The sequence below is a fragment of the Triticum aestivum genome, chromosome 3B, assembly GCF_018294505.1.
Source record: "Triticum aestivum cultivar Chinese Spring chromosome 3B, IWGSC CS RefSeq v2.1, whole genome shotgun sequence".
Lineage (NCBI taxonomy): Eukaryota > Viridiplantae > Streptophyta > Magnoliopsida > Poales > Poaceae > Triticum > Triticum aestivum.
In genome coordinates, this window is record NC_057801.1 from 371,904,116 (window position 1) to 371,925,007 (window position 20,892).

General features: G+C 46.4%; 1 protein-coding gene across 1 annotated transcript; it reads left to right on the top strand.

Annotated features, from left to right (window-relative positions):
- Positions 1 to 841: 841 nt before the first annotated feature.
- On the top strand, positions 842 to 6,462 carry LOC123069939 (piRNA biogenesis protein EXD1). The gene is made up of 10 exons (XM_044492923.1): positions 842 to 1,063; positions 1,729 to 1,889; positions 2,275 to 2,406; positions 2,509 to 2,559; positions 2,943 to 3,039; positions 4,496 to 4,542; positions 4,708 to 4,924; positions 5,209 to 5,338; positions 5,436 to 5,478; positions 6,248 to 6,462. The coding sequence occupies exons 1-10, from the start codon at positions 1,018 to 1,020 to the stop codon at positions 6,314 to 6,316; spliced, it is 993 nt and encodes a 330-aa protein (XP_044348858.1). The 5' UTR covers positions 842 to 1,017; the 3' UTR covers positions 6,317 to 6,462.
- Positions 6,463 to 20,892: the final 14,430 nt, after the last annotated feature.

A 20,892-nucleotide genomic window follows, 5' to 3' on the forward strand; every position in this document is an offset into this window, starting at 1 on the left:
TAAAATTAGCGGCCTTACAACTGATATGCATGCTCTTCAGGATGAGACACACGTTATCAACATAACTTAAAATCAAACTAGACACAATCCGACAATAAGTAGCAAGAGACGAACCAAGCGTAGCTCGGATGATTAGATTCCTTGTCGCGAAAAAAAACAGAAAATACATTTTTTTCATTTCCAAGGAGGCACGACCGTGACTCTCGCGAAAGCACAACCGTGCCTCTCTCGGAAGCAAAACCGTGACTCTCGTGAAAGAAAAAAAAACAGAAAACGTGTTCTTTTTCGTTTCCAAGAGGCACGGCCATGACTCTCGCGAAAGCAAAATCATACCTCTCGCGGAAGCAAAACCATGACTCTCGCGAAAGAAAAAAAAGAAAATGTGTTTTTTTGCGTATTTTTTTTTGATTTGTTTTTGTCGAAAAGTTAGGGAAGACCGGTGAAAAACCAAAACGTCGAAAAAACAAAAAAACCGTTTAAAAAGCCGAAAACGCGTGAAAAAAAATTCGGAGGGAGCGCCCAGAGCGCGACACGTGGCAAATGGCTGAAAACGCGCCAAGTGGCACTGATCGTTGCGAGGCTTCCGAAGGAGCGCTTGTTAATTAGTTGCTCTCTCCAAAATAGCCCTGTAGGCTGAATTCTACGCGAGCCAATGGGCTAAACGGCCGCCGTGCCCGCCCGTGTAAGAAGGGGGCCATGCTTGGGCCAGGAGGGCAGCACGCGTGCCGACCCGGCGCAGCCTGTGTACTTAGCATGCCTGGGTGGGCTGGCCGTGCCTGGCCCGTATAACACAGGCCGGGCCAGCCCATTTTGCCAGGTTTGGTTGAGGGCTTCAGGCAAGAGTCCAACCTGCACAGTACTGAAACAGTCGGACGGAGCAACGGGCAGTTACCAGTACTAGTAGAGTCTTGACGCCGCCGGGCAAGACGATTCCCCGTCCCCTTTCTTCATTCCCTCTTCCGTTGCCGGTGCGTCCGCGTCCTGTCTCTCCCGGCCAGCGATCGGGAGGGGCGAGGGATGGCCTCCCGTCCCCCCAACTCCGCCGACGGCGAGGGCCCCGCAGGTTCTCTCTCTCTCTCTCTCTCTCTCTCTCTCTCGGAGCGTAGCGCTGCTTCCGCTCGGTGCGTGCGCGTGCGCGTCGCCCGAACTTAGGGTTTCTTGGAGTTCACGTTTAATCGCTGCGCTTTGCTATATCTCTGCTCTACCCCGCCCTTTTAGTTTGTGTTTTCGCGTCATGATTTAGTCCTAGCTAGGGTTTTAGGGCAGGTAATGTTGGGACTTGTAGCTGCTACTTGTGCAGCTTCCGTTCCCTGATTTGCAGGCCTGGATTTTGCCTCTATTGATCAATGGTTTCAATAAAGAGTAGGGCAATAGTAGCATGTGGAAGGATTCATGGTCGGTGGTTTTTTCTTTTCTGTTTGATTCTGCTTTGGTTCGTGTGCTAGTCGTCCTTTATAGTTCAATAGCTGCATTGATCTATCAGGCTAGACCTTGCTTTTATTCCAACAATATTCCTCTATATGAGATACTGAACTAAGGCGATTGTGCTGACCACAGTGGTTTTAAAATATTTTTTTTTCCTGATTGGTGAGGAAACTAGGCTGCATCTAGCTACACCAACACTACGTTACCTTGGTTAGAAATTCAGAATTTATTGTGTTTGCTTGCAAGCACCTATGAACTGGAACTATTTTGTTTCTACTTGTAATTCGATGTGTTCTTTTGCAGGGAATAACGTGGAATTGCCATCCCTGCCCTTTCATGTTGTTACTAAACCTAGTCAACTCCCAGTTGAGTTTCTTGAGCCCTCTGCTGCCAAGAAATTGGTGATTGGATTTGACTGTGAAGGTGTTGACCTTTGCCGCCATGGTGCTCTCTGTATCATGCAGGTGAGCTGAACTGAATCTCACGTGGCATGGAATATTTGTATACTCCTGCAATCTTTTGTTTCATCATGGATGAATTGTGGCTATCATAAACTGTCATGAGACAACCTTCTCCTACATCGGGCAATTATTATGCCCTCACCTGACCCCACATTACAATGGTCTTGCTTGAAATGCTGCTTCATTACCTTATAGTGCCATGATCTACCCACGCAAGTCCTTTTGATGAACCTAGACTTAGTGTACCTAACCCCTCTTATTTTATTGGAACTGGTTGCACATGCATGTATTTCTGCTGATATAGATAAAAAAGATTGGTCTGATCGGTCACCATTGTTGTAATGATGTTAAGGCATGACTGTTTTTGTTGGTTCGTTTGCCTTTTCAGATTGCATTTCCTGACGCTGTTTACTTGGTCGATGCTATTGAGGGTGGAAAAGAACTAGTTCAAGCTTGCAAACCAGCACTTGAGTCCAATCATATCACCAAAGTTATTCATGACTGTAAAAGGGACAGTGAGGTGCCTAACTGTGAGATGTGATATTCTTTTGGTGTATTAAAATAAGCGTTGCAAAAATTGTGTATCTGACCAGTGGTAAACTTACAATTTATTCTGCTGCAGGCATTGTATTTCCAGTTTGGCATTAAATTACATAATGTGATGGATACACAGGTAATCACCGTACATATGTACTACTCCCTCCGTCCCAAAATAAGTGTCTCAACTTTGTACTAGCTCTAGTATAAATTTGTACTAAGCTCAAGACAATTATTTTGGGACGGAGGGAGTATGATATAGTGGCATAACTTTGTAAACAAAACACTAATAATTTCCTTCTAATATATGAATGAATCCGTGTCTGCTGCTTTCTCAGTTAATTTCTTTCAAATTTAACAATTATCATGAGCTTTGGACCAGTAACCCTGTACAGGGTTGAAAGCATTACATGATCGTCTACCTTCCCAGAGATATACTATATGTTAATTATTATAGCAGCTACATGTAAGATGATTTTATTTGTAAAGGGAGCTTCCGATCATCACTTTCATTTGCAGATAGCCTATTCCCTGATTGAAGAGCAGGAAGGTAAAAAGAGAGCATATGATGTTTACATATCCTTCGTGAGCCTTCTTGCCGATCCTCGTTATTGTGGTACTTTCTAAACTTCACTGGATTAAATTGTTGAGTTTTACATGATTGGGAGAGAACCTATGTGTACATGGTTTTAGCCTTGCTTTGTTTTCTCATAACATATGACACTTTTTCATATTTTATTGTCCTTTTTTTTCTAATTGGGCATAACTTATATAGGTTCGGCTAATCCCCTTATTGGTAATTCGCTTGTGCTGTCTTCCAAGTGCTTTAATTTAATCTACACATGTTAACATCAAACATTTAGCATATATTCTAATGTATTGCCACGCTATATTTATCTTGGTGGAGTCCAATTCATATCGTAAATCTTGTCCTTAAGAAAGATGGGGTCACTTTTTAATACAATTGAACAGACCTTACTCGCGCTGCAGCTAGTGCTTTAACCTTGATGTACTCCCTCCGTTCCTAAATATTTGTCTTTCTAGACATTTCAAATGACTACCACATACGGATGTATGTAGACATATTTTAGAGTGTAGATTCACTCATTTTGCTCCATATGTAGTCACTTGTTGAAATTTCTAGAAGGACAAATATTTAGGAACAGAGGGAGTATATGTTATGCAATCCAAGTTCTTTTTTGTATTCATTTTACTGTAAGCTCAACATGTTATGGTTGTTAGGTAGTCTATAATCTTTATTGCTGGGTGGACATCATGTCTCATCGTATGTCGCAGTCTAACAATATGATGAAGTTGCATATGTTCATTTGTCTGTGATTAAAACTAATGCTTTCACACAATTTGTCTAATGCATGTCTTCTTCAGTTGGCCACTTCTGTGTTGTACAAAATGGTTTGTACACATGTTGAGAACCTGGAATAACTCAAGTAGATTGTGCTTGTGATCCCATGATTATCTGCCTTGAGTGCCGTGGTTAAGAATGTATGTTATTAGTAGGACTAGTGCTTGAGGTGCTGTAAATTGGGTGTAAAATTAGTTTTTATACCCTTGTTTCAATTTAGTAGTGGTGTTGCATCTTGCTTGAGCTCTTCATAATCCTCACCTGATGCTTACAGACACCCAGCTATCTTATTGTCTCAAACTGAGGTGTTTGGGTTCGTGGATCATCTGACTTGCCTTAACTAGTTAACTTAAGGTGTTCATCTGACTTGGCTGTAACTTAAGGTGTTTGGGTTCTCAGTAGGCTGCATTTTCCTCCAAATTGCCGGGAACCTGGAACCCAGCTCACATAATGGGTTTGCGTACATTGCGTGGTATACAAGATTCGTGGTGCTATGTATCAAATCCAGTAAATATGGAAGTAATGTATTGTGGTTCCGTTACTCTTGCTAACAGTGTGTTCCTTCTGTAAAACATCATGCCAAATAGTTTTTCTGCTCTTAACATCATGCCGATGTTTACTAAATCTATGAAGGATTGAACCTCAATTTCTTTTGTGCTTTGCATTTGATTGATTGTGTGGTGTGATACTGTTGTACTTCTTTATGTAGGAATGCCATATCCTGAAAAGGAAGAAGTCCGTACCCTTCTAAGGCAGGTTAGCATTGTGAAGAAAATTATATAACTCCTATTTAGAATATTATTTTCTCCAGGCCTGAAGTCTTGTGGACTTCCTAGATAATGGCCCGGCACACGATTTTCCGTATTCTGCCACTATATTTTCTTGAAACTAACAATTTATTGTAATTTGATGGATTTTTAGGACCCAAATTTCTGGAAAAATAGGCCCTTGTCTGAAATGATGATTCGAGCAGCGACAGATGATGTGCGCTTCCTTCTCAATATACATGAGAAAATGATGGAGAAGTTAAGCAAAGTATCTTCATGGCGTCTGGCAGTACGAAGTGAGCTATACTGTAGGTGCTTTTGCATAAATGACAACCAGCAGGCAGATTGGCCGCCTCTTCCAACTGTCCCTGGTCAGTGTCTTTACTCCCTTCCCATTCAAATCAAGGAAAGTTACTGTATGGCCAAATCAGCTTTACTTTTGGTTCTCCAGATATAAATCATAAATTTGTAACCTAAAGATTGGGGTTTGCTTTATGTTTCAGCATTGTAGCCTTGTAGGTGCAGATCGTCATATAATAATTACTAATATGGAATGACAATGGATGTATTTGCTTTGCATTCCTTAACTCATTTTATTTATGAAGTTTTGATATATTCAACTTATAGAACAAAATTAATTAAACATTGTTGACAGATGACATTGAAGCTGAAGCTCGTGTTCCTGAAGTGGATATCCTTTCGCTCTTAGATGTGCCTCCTGGAAAAATGGGTCGTGTTATTGGCAGAAAAGGATCATCAATAATGGCTGTGAAAGAATCTTGCAAGTAATCATCTTAAGTTTGATTCTTCAGATATCGCATGATATTTATGCTGCAAAATTTAATTTGGTCTTCCCTGGTTTGCTTTCACTCCTATTTGCAGTGTTGAAATCCATATCGGTGGTGCAAAGGGACCTCCAGATAGGGTAGGTTTGCCATAGCTGACATATTTATTACTGTGCAGTCGTGGTCCACTGAATTTATCCAGTCCATGTTTGAATTGGTTAACAGCAATAGCTATAGTTTTGTAGCAACATGGCTTGTAGTACCAGAACTGCTCTGCTGTGTCGATGCATCTTCCTGCCTTGATTAGATTGATTGATAGCCACTACTGCAGTTTGTAGTCATGGGGTTTGTTGTGTTAGCAACAAGGTCTATTTACTGGGAAATTATTGTTGTCAAGCATTAAGCTTGGCACATCATGTTGCTAATCCATTTCGGCTGTTTGTAATATCAGAAGACATTTGGGCTTCACACACATGCATGGTCCTCCACAATTTAGATGTAAATGATTTATAGTTATCGTGCAAAATATGGCTGTTCTGGTTTGTCCTTATTGTTTCACCATTTATATTCTCCACTGCCTATAATAATCTAGTCGTACTATTTTTAGCTGATCACAGACAGATATATCTAGCTTCTGGCTGAGGTGATTGCAGTAGGGTGCTAGGGCTTGATGTGTATGCATACAACTTAGCTGCCGTGTTATCATACTATATACTCCTATATGCAAGTCATTTTCAGTTGTATGGATATGCAATCCAACGCCAACACCTAGTGAGAAAGTGGTTTAAGTACCCGCAGAAACATAAAATAGTCTTTGATTCTCCTCTGTCAATAAGGCTAAAGTCAAAACATGATATCCTTGATTTTCTTAGCTTTACTAATCCTCTTGTTCATGCCTGCTTAATGTAGGTGTTCATCATTGGACCAGTGAAGGAAGTCAGAAAGGCGGAGGCCATCCTGAGGGGCCGAATGCTGTAATTCTAGAGAAACGACTTCTTGATATAGACTTGAACTGCCATATCTTTTGAACACAAGGGATACAGAAATGCATGTGGATCGCTGATCCGTGACAACAATAAAAATAAGAGTTGGATTGGAGGCAGCTTCCCGTATTTTTAACTTAATTATCTGACAAGGCTTTCTCTGGCTTGTGCATCAGAATGTGGACCTGTTACGAGTAGATTTCGCTCTCTTACGGATAGGTTTAACCTGTGCATTAAACATTGCGATTGCGCTAAACTGGCGCTGCCCACTCATGGTTAGCTGGTCCAGTAGACGACGAACCAAAGGAATGGTTGGTGGGTGTCCTACCACTAACGTTAGGCCTGCAAATCCGGCTAAAGCTCATTGAAGCGCCCGCGAGTTATCAGTCAGTCGGATGCAAGCCTAAATTCAGACTTGGACAACAAATCCGATGGACCTGCCCTTCCTACAGTCAGGACCACCTCTTTGTTAGCACTGCGCCCATCGTGTGCTACTCGCCTCTTATCCGGACCTAAGGCAATCTCCAACGCACAGCCCCAAACGGACGTTCATTTTGTCTGTTTGGGGCGACAATGGAGCCGTGTTCGCTTGGATTCGTGGATGCGGTGGCCGTGCGCCCAACGCGCGGCCATATTTGACCGCTTCTTATCCGTTCGTGGTCCGTCCGTGATTAACCAGCATACATGAAGCATGATTTTAAATAGTCCAAATTAAACATGGCAAATAGTTCCACTTCCAAAATAGTCTTACAACCTGTTCAAAATAAAAACAATATCAAATAGTCTTTACAACTCAATCAGTGGAGAACGCTGAAGAACACCGATATTATTATGAGAACCAGCCATGCCGAAGAAAGAATGCCATATCCGCAGAACTTGTGAAGCCACCGCTTCAAGTATGATAGTAGCACCTTTCACATGCCCCCTGTACGGCCCCGCCAAACAAATGGACAGTTCTTCCACTTCCAGTGCATATAATCAATACTTCCAAGCACACCCAGAAAGCCTCTCAACATTGATCGCCAACAACCTCTCTGTATCAGCGGCCGTTGGCTCTCTCTCAGGTACTCGGGGCTGAACACTGCCACCACGGCTTTGCAGAAACTATACATTGTGAGGAGACATGTGGACTCACTCATACGAACACTCATCCACAAGGTCACCAAGAATTTCATATGCAAGCATGCGGATAGCCGCAGTGCATTTCTGGTAAGAACAGAAGCCAAGTTTGCTAAGGGCATCCTCTTTGCACTCAAAGTATGGGTCATATGCTACCACTCCCGCCCGAATACGATTGAACACATGTCTCGCCATACGGAAGCAACGACAAAATTTGTGTGGTTTGAGGAGTGCGCTATTTTCAAAGTAGTCGGCACAGAGAAGGGTGTGGCCTTTCTCCCTATTGCAGTTCAAGGCCGGAACATGGCCGGGGATTGGTCCCCTGAACCGAGGCCACTTCCTATTAATGTGGTCATGGACGGCCAATGCAACCACCACAAGCTCTTCATAATCCGAGGACGAATCATCTGATGAACAAATGAAGTTGTGAAAGAGAAACTCATCCTCTCTATCCATGATACCTTGTGAGCAGCGCGTCGAACACCTTGCGGTCGTGGTGGAGACGCGGCCGGTCAGAGCAAGTCGATGAAGCGAAGCAAGGTCGGTGTTGGTGGGGTGGGCACCCTGCAGCAATGCAGCACCTACAGCACCTGCGGGCTACCAAAAGCATTCTAAAACTCACGTATTACATCTTGATCACATACATCATATCATATTGTTATACTTCATCATACATGTCATCAGACTACCAAATATTGGCATGCTCCTACTTCATCCTATATGCCATCGGACTACCAAAATTGGCATGTTCTAAATACTAGAGGTACGGAGAAAGTTCACACACGGCTGCCCTTGCCCTTGCTGTCTTTGTCATGGAAGTAGTAGTCTAAATACTAGAGCTATGGATAAAGTTCATCCACGACAACCCTTGTCCTTTTGTGTTTGTCGCAGAAGTAGCGATCAAAGACGCAAAATAGATCTAAGACAGAATAGATGAAAAATAGATCTGCTCACTGTCGGAGCTGTTCGACCCCACACTGGCTTCCTCCTCTTTTTTTTGGGGGGGGGGGGGGGGGCAACCGACCATGGCACAGACCGCTCGACTTTGCTCCCTTGCGAGGACACATGCTATGATGCCCAATATGCGATCCTATCCGAGAGGAACTCAAAGGCTCCACCAAGGATAGAGTCGCATATTGAAGACGCTTTGCAAGGTGGATATCATTACATCGTACCATCACATAATAGCTGGGATACATGCAAAAGGCATACAATGCCACATGAATACAACAACATCATACATAAGAGCTACATCCGACCACGGATGAAACACAAACAGAAGCTCAAACGGCATCCACCATGCTAGCCCAGATTGCCGACCAGGAACCTATCCCCTGAACGAAGAAGAAGCAGAAGAAGAACTCCAAAACAAGTAAACATCGCTCTCATGTCATGATCATCACATTACCTACCTACAACTGATGTTGTAGTAAACTGTGAGCCACGAGGACTCAGCAATCCCATTACCATGGGTATCAAGACTAGCAAAGCTTAATGGGTATGGAAAGGACAAGTGGTGAGGTTGCAGCAAGTGACTAATCATTTATATGGTGGCTAACTTACGAGTACGAGAATAAGATGAGAAGCTACGCAGACGGTCGCAAACTAATAATGATCAAGAGGTGATCCTAAACTACTTACGTTCAAACATAACCCCACCGTGTTCACTTCCCGAACTTGCTCGAAAAGAAACAGTCACGGTTACACACGTGGTTGATGTATTTTAAATTCGAATCTGGTGTCAAGTTCTCTACAACCGGATATTAAAAAATTCCCATCTGCCACATAACCGCAGGCACGACTCTCGAAAGTTTAAACCCTGCAGGGGTGTCCTAACTTAGCCCATGACAAGCTCACGATCCGCAGAAATAATCCTCCATCGTGGGACATCCGATCAAACTCGGGATTCCGGTGCACAAGAATTTCGACAATGGTACAACAAAACCAGCAAAACCTCCCGACGTGCCGGCACCCCGATAGTAGCCGCACGTATCTCGTCTCAGGCCACGATGGATGAGCGACGCGTATAGGTGCCAAAATAACCCAGGTTGCCTCGGGGCGGCCCCGCACAATGCTCTAGTTTGGACCAACACTCATGAGGAACACTGGCCCGGGGGTTGATTAAGTCCTCGGGGTCCGAAAAGTCCCTATGCAAGTCTTAGTTGTTATTAGGCAAATGGTAAAACCAATGTTCGGCCTTGCTGGAAGAGTTTTATTCAAAGCGAACTATCAAGAGGGGCCCATAAACCCTCACCATGTTAGGGACGCAAAATCAAGGAACATAACATCGGTATGACGGAAACTAATGCGGCAAGAGTGGAACAAAACACCAGGCAAAAGGCCGAGCCTTCCACCCTTTACCAAGTATATAGATGCATTAATTAAATAAGAGATATTGTGATATCCCATGATATCCATGTCCCAACATGGAACAACCTGCACCTGCACCTGCACCTGCACCTAGCAACGCTATAAGAGGGGCCGAGCAAAGCGGTAACATAGCCAAACAACGGTTTGCTGGGATGGTGGAAAAGGTTAGAGGCTATCATGGCATATTGGGAGGCTTGATAAACAAGTGGTGGGTAGCGCGACATAGCGATAGCATCGAGACAACTACCATAGCAAAGATAGTAGTGAGATCCAAGGTGACGGTCATCTTGCCTGAAATCCTGCTAGGAAGAAGATCGTGTCCATGAAAAAGATGAACGAGCGTAGAAGAACCAAGTGTAGTCGAACGAGTCCTCACGATCGCAACTAAAAGTGTGTTACGTCGACTACAGGGGGGTGAATAGGCGATTTTTACAAATTCGTCACTGAGGAATTTCGGGGTGAGGAAATTCCTAAGTCACAAACAACAAGCAGCGGAATAAGTACTCAGGTATAAGCAAAACAGAGCAATAGCACAGTCATCATGATGAAATGAAAGACAGACACAGAGTACAGAAAACGTAAACACAAGATAAGTAGGCTGAAGACAATGTGACTGAAGAAATAGGATTGAGGAAATAGAGAAAGTCTTCAGTCAAAGTCTTAAAATAGTAATGATCAGGTTCATCGACACATGAATGAGGAAATGAAAGGGTTCAGGAAATAGAACCAGTAGGCTTGGTGAAGACAATGATTTGGTAGACCAGTTCCAACTGCTGTGACAGTTGTACGTCTGGTTGGAGCGGCTGAGTATTTAAACTCGAGGACACACAGTCCCGGACACGCAGTCCTCACCGCATTCTCCTTGAGCTAAGATCACACAGACCTCACCCAACACTCGTGGTAAGTCTTCACATGTGACCTCCACACCTTCACAGACTCGGTCACTCGGCAATTCACAATTCCTCTTGGATGCTCAGACCATGACGCCCAACCGTTTGGAGGATACACAGTTCTCAAAGGTAACAAGCGTCGGTTCCACACAGGAACAATCTCTTCAGTGATGCTCAATCACTTTGGGTTTGTAGGTTTGGGTTTGGGATTTGGGTTTTCCTCACTTCATGATTTTTGCTCAAAGTCCTCGGAGGATGGGATGCTCTCAATTGACAAGTGTCAGTTTCTCTTGGAGCAGCCAACCAGCTAGTGGTTGTAGGGGGTGGCTATTTATAGCCTAGGGAGCAGCCCGACATGATAAGACATAAATGCCCTTCAAGGATATGCTCGTTAGGTGGTAGGATATTTTGGACAGCTGGTGCGTAGCACAATAACGGTCGGATTTGAGGTTCGAATTCCTAAGGGCTATCATGTTCCTCACTGTGTAGGCAATCCGCACTAGCAAATTCCTAACCCCTCAGTCAAAACAAATTCCTCAGAGACCAGAAGATCTTCGTCTCTGTCACTGAATAAATTGACTGAACTGATATGAGATTTCCAATGGCTTCACTCAAAAGGATTGGGTAGGTGTAGGATTTTGAGATGAGCATCACTTGGAAATCAGTTTCCTTAGTATTACCTCGACCCCCTTTAACAGTACAGTGTTTCCTATGACTCAAGAAAGAAGAAATGGAACTTCAAAAACAAAAGTCTTCACGTTTCATAATCCTCGCATGAATATCTAAGTCTTCAAGGTCACACCAATTTCATCACTTTCAAAGTCTTCAGGACAACCAAAGTCTTCAGCTGAAGACATTCATTTTTAGGGGTCGACATTCATTGTAAATATCAAACCCCTCATAGACTTATAGAGCCTATGTACACTCACAAACATATTAGTCTCTTAACCTATAAGTCTTCAATACACCAAAATCACTAAGGGGCACTAGATGCACTTACAATCTCCCCCTTTTTGGTGATTGATGACAATATAGGTTAAGTTTTCAAAGGGGATAAACATATGAAATGAAAGTGCTCAATATTGAGGAATTTGATTGCAAGATATAGAAGAACTCCCCCTGAAGATGTGCATAGTGAGGAATTTGCTTTTGAATCAATGCACATTTGAAGAGTAGAATCATGGAGATCTCTCCCTATATCTTGTAATTCATACAGGCATTTAACATATTGAATGAAGAATTTGAAATGCATGATGAAATATGGTGACTGATGTAATTCAGCATGCGTGCATAGTATATATGAGGAAATAGCATGCAGAAAACACATAGCAAAAGTATCAGGTCAACACCGGACATAACTTTACAACTCAATCAACAAACACTTCAGAAGAGCGAGAGTTGCAACTTAACAAAAAAACACCCATATAGTTAGACCCGCTTGAAGACTAACTCAAATTTCTCCCCCTTTGTCATCAAATGACCAAAAGGGACGAAAAATGAGGACTAACGCCCTTGAAGAATTTCATCATGAAGTTGATGGAGGAGCGATAGCGTTGTTGGGGTCGGTTGTTGGAGTAGGGCCTGCCGCAGTGTCGTCCAAGTCTTCATTTTCATCGGTCTCGCGTGATGAAGAATATGAGCTGGGCACCAAGGGATGAACTTCGACTTTCTTGAATTTCTTCGCTGGAGGCTTAGACCAGCTGAAGTCCTGCTTGAAGCCCATCTGCTTGAGATCTTCATCACCGTAGAGATGAGTCAGAATAGCCTAGGTGCGATCAAAAACTTCATGGAGGTAGTAGTGGTTCTTCTTCACTGAATTATGTGTAGCAACCATGTTGTGAAGAATTGAACAAAACTGACGCTTGACCCATTTATGGTTGCGATCGACCTTCTGGTGAAGACTAAGGAGAAGCTCACGATCAGTCATAACCCTTGGAGCTGTGGCTTGAGGACTTTGTTGTGATGCATTGGCGGCAGAACACGAGTGGCAGAGTCATCATTGGTGGAATACGATGTAGCTTTGCGGAACTGTCCATCCAATGGACGAATGCCCTCATCAACAATTGCAGTGGCCTTGCCCTTTTCATCACCTGAGGAAAATGTCCGCTTGAGGACTTCAATAGGGTGCAAGTATCTGCCATGGTTGAGTGTGTCAGCCTTGTAGTTGATTGAAGACCTTGATTTGAGGAATCTCATAATCCAGGGAACGTAAGGCTTCAATTCAAAGGGAGACAGTGCAACGTTTTCCATAGTCTACATGAATAAGTCATGGTAGTTTATTGGGATACCATGCATGATATTGAACATCGGGTTCTTCATGATGCCAACGACTTCTTCATCATTCAAGTCATGGCCTTTGATTGGACTCAATGTCTTGGTCAAAATGCGATAGACAGTCTGAGGCACATAGCAATTCCTTCACAAGGAATTTGGTCCTTGGGGCTTGACCGGGCTTCAGTGGCTTCATCAGTACTTGCATGAAGTGATCAGACAGCTCAGGTTCATGATAAATACGACGGGCACCTTCAAGGGGAGGACTGACATGCAGGGCACGAAGTAATTCAGAGGCCGGTGCTTTGAAGTGAGTGTTCTTTGTTATCCAGTCCAGCACCCAAGAGTTGACATGTTAAACATTGTCGGTGATGTGCAGCATCGCGTAGAACTGAAGAATGAGTTCTTCATTCCAATCACATATATCTGTGAATTTAGCAATCCAGCGTCATGAAGAACACTGAGGACTGGTGTGAAGCACGACAGCGATTCCATGTCCACGTGAGGAATATGCGCATGATCGAAGATTTTGTCCTTATTGAAAAGCAGTGAAGAATAGAAGTTTGCTTGGCTGGCAGTCCAGAAACGCTTCCTTCTGAGGCGAGCAGAGTCATAAGGGTTGTAGTCGGTGAAGAACACATGTTCATGGAAGAAGTCACCAGCCTTGAATTTTGGCGTCTTTGAGAATGGATTCTTCGGCTTCGGCTGAGGAGTATCAGTCAATTGCAGCACAACCTCAGGAGCCGCAGACTGAGGAATTTCAGTTTTTTCTTCAGTAGTAGCCTGGGTCTCCATTTCTTCAGCAGCTTTGTCATCATCACTAGTGGATGGAATTTCTTCAAGAAAGGAAGGAGCATTATGAATTTCATTAGAGCCCATTTGAACTTTAGTAGGTACTGGGGACTGAGGAATTTGTTGAAGTGGTGTGAACAGAGGAGAGTTGGGGTGCTGACTTTCCCAAAAGTCATCATTCATCACAGGTGTGGTGCTCCCAATGTCCACATCTTCATCTTCTTCCATTTCTTCAACGCCTGCCTCTTCAGCTATGAACTGAGGCATTGGTGGTGATACCTGAGGAGTTGAAGTGAAAGTGTCCACTTCAATTTCTTCATCCATCTGCTCTGTCGAAGCAGCAGAAGGATTTTCTTCATCAGATTCACTCGGAATCACATAGTATTCACCAAAAGGAATGATTTCCTTTGATGGCATGCTTGAGAGAGGAACAACATCAATTGGATTCTCAAGTGAGCTTGTCAAAATCTTCGCCTTCCTGGGTGCAGACTTATGAGGAAGCAGATGCTTTCCTTTTCTTCAGAGCAGCTCACTCTGCAGCCTTTGTTTTCTTCATTTCCAAAGCAGAAGAAAGAATTGGACTTGGTGTTGGCGTTGGTGCAGGAGGAGCAGAGGAAATTGGAGCAATTTCTTCAGGCACAACTGATGCAGTTGTCCTGACTTGTTCAGCTTCTTCAGGCGCAACTTCAGATGCTTCAGCTGGCCTGACTTGTTCTTCAGGCGCAACACTAGTGGTTGCCCTGGCAGTTTCTTCAGCGTCTAGAATTGCTTCATCAGCCCTGGTGCTTGCAGTTTCATCAGCAACCTGATTTTCATCAGCGGTGCTGGCATGTTCTTTAGTTGGCTGTGCAGATGCTTTAGCTGGAGGATTTTCAATGTGCGTCGGGTCAGCAACATTGGAGGTGAGTCCTTTCGCCATTTTGACGAATCTGACTTTGGCTCCCAGCCATTCTGCCTTGTAGGCGTCAAATTCATCACTGAGCTTCTTGATCTCAGATTGCATCGAGATGAGTTGCTCAGGTGATAGCGTCAGAACTTGTCCTTCAGAAAGCGCTGTTTCTTGTACTGGGCTTTCTTCACAGTCATGGCTTGATCATATTTCCATTTTTCCTCAGAGATGAAAGCCGTCAACATGTGACTTTGTCTAGGAGTGAGGTCTAACTCTAGCAAAGGAGTGTTTGGGTCTTTGTGCCAGAGGTCTATGAAATCGAGGATCTTCTTCGGATCTAATAGAACAGGCACATCACTTCCCTTGGCTCTAGGGGGCCGTTGATGTCTGTCTTTGATGATATTTGCCAATTCTTCATCCTCAGCTTCGTCATCATCTGACGGTATTTGAAAGACTACCTGCTTCTTGTGAGGACTTGGTCTAGTGCCTTGTCCAGCAGTGGCCTTGGTCTTCAGAAAAGTGGGGCCGGTTGAAGAAGGAGGAGCTAAAGAACTTGCAGAAGCTCCTGAGGCAATTGAGATGCCTGTTGTCCTTTGGCAAGTGGCGAGATGCAAAGGTGTTGAGGACTTTGCCGGAGGAGCTGAGGGTTTTGTAGCCCGATGAACTGGAGCAGCTTGAGGAACTTGTCGAGAGGGCACTGATGAGCTTGGCCGTGAGGGCATTGCTGAGGTTGGAGGTTTGCGGGTAGGCTTCTTGGGCATAGCCTTCTTGCTTGTGGAAGCCTCAGTAGCTGCAACAGCAGAATCTTCATTGAATTTTCTCACCGCTTCTTTGGCCTGTTTGGCCAACTTGGCTTGCTGCTTAGCCCATTCATCAACATAATCCTCACCATGTTTGATGCTTGTGGGATCAGCTCTTTGGCCAGGTGCCAACGGAGGTCTTGGGCAAGGAGGGTTTAGAGCGAATTTCTTCATATATTTTGGAGTAACATATCTGTACTCCCTCCATTCCCGTGCCCATCTTCGTTTGATTTTCTGAATGCGCACTGAGGGAGTCCCAGACTAGGGGGTGTCCGGATAGCCGAACTACCATCATCGGCCGGACTCCAAGACTATGAAGATACAAGATTGAAGACTTCGTCCCGTGTCCGGATGGGACTTTCCTTGGCGTGGAAGGCAAGCTTGGCGATACGGATATGTAGATCTCCTACCATTGTAACCGACTCTGTGTAACCCTAGCCCTCTCCGGTGTCTATATAAACCGGATGGCTTTAGTCCATAGGACGAACAACAATCATACCATAGGCTAGCTTCTAGGGTTTAGCCTCCTTGATCTCGTGGTAGATCTACTCTTGTAACCCACATCATCAATATTAATCAAGCAGGACGTAGGGTTTTACCTCCATCAAGAGGGCCCGAACCTGGGTAAAAACATCGTGTCCCTCGTCTCCTGTTACCATCCGCCTAGACGCACAGTTCGGGACCCCCTACCCGAGATCCGCCGGTTTTGACACCGACATTGGTGCTTTCATTGAGAGTTCCTCTGTGTCGTCACCGATAGGCTCGATGGCTTCTTCGATCATCAACGACGATGCAGTCCAGGGTGAGACCTTCCTCCCCGGACAGATCTTCGTATTCGGCGGCTTCGCACTGCGGGCCAATTCGCTTGGCCAGCTGGAGCAGATCGAAGGCTACGCCCCTGGCCGTCAGGTCAGATTTGGAAGTTTGAACTTCACGGCTGACATCCGCGGGGACTTGATCCTCGACGGATTCGAGCCACAGCCGAGCGTGCCGTACTGTCACGATGGGCATGATTTAGCTCTGCAGCCGGACAGTACCCTGGAGGCCGCACTCGAGTCCACTCCCATCTTCGATTCGGAGCCGGCTATGCAGACCAAGGACGGATGGCTAGACACCGCCTCGGGGGCTGCAACCTCTACGGCGATAGAGCCGAACACCGATCTTGTCCCTCATGAAGCTCGTGACTCCGAGGTGCCGGACTCCTGCCGACTCCGGAATCTCCCACGCCCCTCCAGTCGAATCCGATTGGGCGCCGATCATTGGAGTTCACCGCGGCGGACATCTTTCAACACTCACCTTTTGGCGACATCTTGAGTTCGCTTAAAGTACCTCTCAGTTATCAGGAGAGCCCTGGCCGGACTGCGGCCCAGGACGGTTGGGATGCGGACGACGAAGAAATTCAGAGCCCACCCACCACCCACTTGGTATCCACTGTCGAACGACCTAACCGACATGCTAGACTACGACTACGAAGACATCGACGGTATGGACGACGATGCCGGAGATGACCAAGAACCAGCGCCTACCGGGCACTGGAAAGCCACCTCTCATATGACATATACATGGTGGATATCCCAAAGGATGGGAACGGCGAAGGAATAGCGGAGGATGACCCCTCCAAGAAACAGCCCAAGCGCCGGCGTCAGCGGCGCCGCTCTAAATCCCGCCATAGCAAGAATGAGGATTCCGGCACCGGAGACAATAATACACCGGATAGCGCCGAAGACAACCCACTCCAGCAAGATCCAGCACAGGAGGAGGGGACGCCAGCCCTCATGAGAGAGCGGCCGAAGAAGAGGTAGAGGACTATATGCCTCCCTCCGGAGACGAGGCAAGCCTCGACGACGACGAATTCGTCGTGCCTGAGGATCCCGTCGAACAGGAGCGTTTCAAACGCAGGCTTATGGCCACGGCAAACAGCCTCAAGAAAAAGCAGCAGCAGCTTAGAGCTGATCAAGATCTGCTAGCCGACAGATGGACCGAAGTCCTCGCGGCCGAAGAGCATGAACTCGAACGCCCCTCCAAAAGCTACCCCAAACGTAAGCTGCTCCCCCGATTAGAGGTGGAGGCATATGATCCCGCTTCACCAGGAGACAATACGGCTGATCGACCACCCCGTGGTCGCGACAGAGAGGCCTCAAGGCCCTTCACTAGACCCGTACCCCGGCATCGCTCGAAAAGCACAAGGCCACAGGGGAACACTCCGGACCTGCGAGACATATTGGAGGATAAGGCAAGACAATCAAGATCGATCTATGGATCACGTGGGCGCCCCACGATACGTGACGATCACCGTCACCCCGGACACAGTAAGTCCGGCCGGGCCGAACACAACAGACAAAGCTCTTTTGAGCTCCGTCGCGATATCGCCCAGTACAGAGGCGCCGCACACCCACTGTGCTTCACAGATGAGGTAATGGATCATCAAATCCCAGAAGGGTTTAAACCCGTCAATATTGAATCTTATGATGGCACAACAGACCCCGCGGTCTGGATCGAGGACTATCTCCTCCACATCCACATGGCCCGCGGAGACGATCTCCACGCCATCAAATATCTCCCACTCAAACTTAAAGGACCAGCCCGGCACTGGCTTAACAGCTTGCCAGCAGAGTCAATCGGGAGTTGGGAGGACCTGGAAGCCGCATTCCTCGATAACTTCCAAGGCACGTACGTGCGACCACCAGATGCAGATGACCTAAGCCACATAATTCAGCAGCCAGACGAATCGGCCAGACAATTCTGGACACGGTTCTTAACCAAGAAAAACCAAATCGTCGACTGTCCGGATGCCGAGGCCCTCGCGGCCTTCAAGCATAACATCCGCGACGAGTGGCTTGCCCGGCACCTGGGACAGGAAAAGCCGAAATCCATGGCAGCCCTTACATCACTCATGACCCGCTTCTGTGCGGGTGAGGACAGCTGGCTAGCACGCAGCAACAACCTCAACAAAAATTCTGGCAGTCCGGATATCAAGGACCGTAGTGGCAGGTCGCGTCGCAACAAAAACAAACGCCGCATTAACGGCGATAACAGTGAGGATACGGCAGTCAATGCCGGATTCAGAGGCTCTAAACCCGGTCAACGGAAAAAGCCATTCAAAAGAACAACTCAGGGTCCGTCCAATTTGGACCGAATTCTCGACCGCTTGTGCCAGATACATGGCACCCCTGAAAAGCCAGCTAACCACACCAATAGGGACTGTTGGGTGTTCAAGCAGGCAGGCAAGTTAATTGCCGAAAACAGCGACAAGGGGCTACATAGCGACGACGAGGAAGAGACCCGACCGCCGAACAATAGAGGACAGAAGGGTTTCCCCCCACAGGTGCGGACGGTGAACATGATATATGCCACGCACATACCCAAAAGGGAGCGGAAGCGTGCACTCAGGGATGTATACGCGATGGAGCCAGTTGCCCCGAAGTTCAATCCATGGTCCTCTTGCCCGATCACCTTTGACCGAAGGGACCACCCCACCAGCATTCGCCATGGTGGGTTCGCCGCATTGGTTCTAGACCCAATCGTCGATGGATTTCATCTCACCAGAGTCCTGATGGACGGCGGCAGCAGCCTAAACCTGCTTTATCAGGACACGGTGCGCAAAATGGGCATAGACCCCTCAAGGATTAAACCTACCAAGACGACCTTTAAAGGCGTCATACCAGGTGTAGAAGCCAATTGTACAGGCTCAGTTACACTGGAAGTGGTCTTCGGATCCCCGGATAACTTCCGAAGCGAGGAGTTAATCTTCGACATAGTCCCGTTCCGCAGCGGCTATCATGCCTTGCTCGGACGTACCGCGTTCGCAAAGTTCAACGCGGTGCCGCACTACGCATACCTCAAGCTCAAGATGCCAGGCCCTAGAGGAGTCATCACGGTCAACGGAAACACTGAACGCTCCCTCCGAACGGAGGAACATACAGCGGCTCTCGCGGCAGAAGTACAAAGTAGCCTTTTAAGGCAATTCTCGAGTCCGGCTGCTAAGCGGCCGGACACAGCTAAGTGTGCCCGGAGTAACCTACAACACGACCACCTGGCACGTTCCGAGCACGCGTAGCAGTGCGGCCCCAACCCCAGCCCCTGTAAAACATTAAGACAGACCCTTCGCGTACTCCATTACGCTCTGAAGATACCATGGGCATGGGGCAAGGGGCTCGACCACGATAAGCCCAGACTGCGGCTCAACCGCACCAGGGGCTCTTAAGTGTGTCGTTTCTTTTTTTTCCTTTTATTTTTTACCTACAGGACTCCGTTCGTCAGAGGCCCTGTCCGGCAGCAGACATGCCGAACCCACGATGCAACAGCCAGGGAAGGAGAAAGGCTACAACGAAAATCCAGGTGGTCTCCATCATGAGCATTAAATCTGTTTTATGCATTATTCCGCAGCCTACCCCTGGAGGGGGACATGTTAAACAGTCCCATCCCTTGCTTACCGCACCACTTGTATCGTCCTGCACTTACAGCAGTTTTTATTGAATAAAGCAATGCAGCACATTTTTGCTTCTAATTGCATTTCTTTCTTACACATATGTTCATCTATGACATGTTGCATCCGTACATTTTGGTACGGCTAAATACACCAGGGGCTTATGTTTCCCGCGTTATGGTGTGATAAGTCCGAACACTTTCACAAGTGCGGCACCCCGAACTTATAGCATTATATGCATCGGCTCCGAATCATGTTCTTGGGTCAATAGTTGGGTTTGCCCGGCTCCCATGTTTTGGTACCTTACGTTCCGTTTTATCGGCTAAGGTAGCACTGGGAGAACCACTGCGATTGCGCCCCAGTTGAGCTGGGTTAACGCCTCAGTGGAGAAAGCTAAAACTGACCGTCATGATGAGGCGAGAGCTGGTCGCTGTTCGAGAGGTTCTTTGCGAGTCCCTAAAGACTTATGCCGCTTCGAGCGAGGAGCCGGATTCTGTCCGGCCAAGGCGTGGATAGCGCCCCAAATTCGGCCTTCCGAAAACTAGGGGCTTCGCCGAAATTTAAAATTATAGAATTCTATGGCTAAGTGAGAGTGTTCAAGCATTATAAGTCCGGTTGCCTTGTTCGTTGTGTTGAGCGCCTCCCTAGATGGACCCAAAAATGGGAACAAGAGCGCTCGAGTTTATCCCGAACACCCCAGCACTCGTGGCATGGGGGCTGAAGCCGACGACTTGCCATCTCTCAGATTTGATAAACAGCCGCACAGAAGGTAATATTTTAAATTAACAAGCGTTGCTTAGCGCATATGAACCAAGTTTTCAGCGCACAGGATAACAAAATGCGAGTCTACTCAAATATTACATCTTTGGAGCACTCACCCGCAATAGTGCGGGCGCCCTTCAGCACACTCCTATAATACATCTCGGGCGTGCGATGCTCCTTGCCCTCTGGTGGGGGGTCCGTCACAAGCTTCTGGGCATCCATCTTGCCCCAGTGCACCTTTGCGCGGGCAAG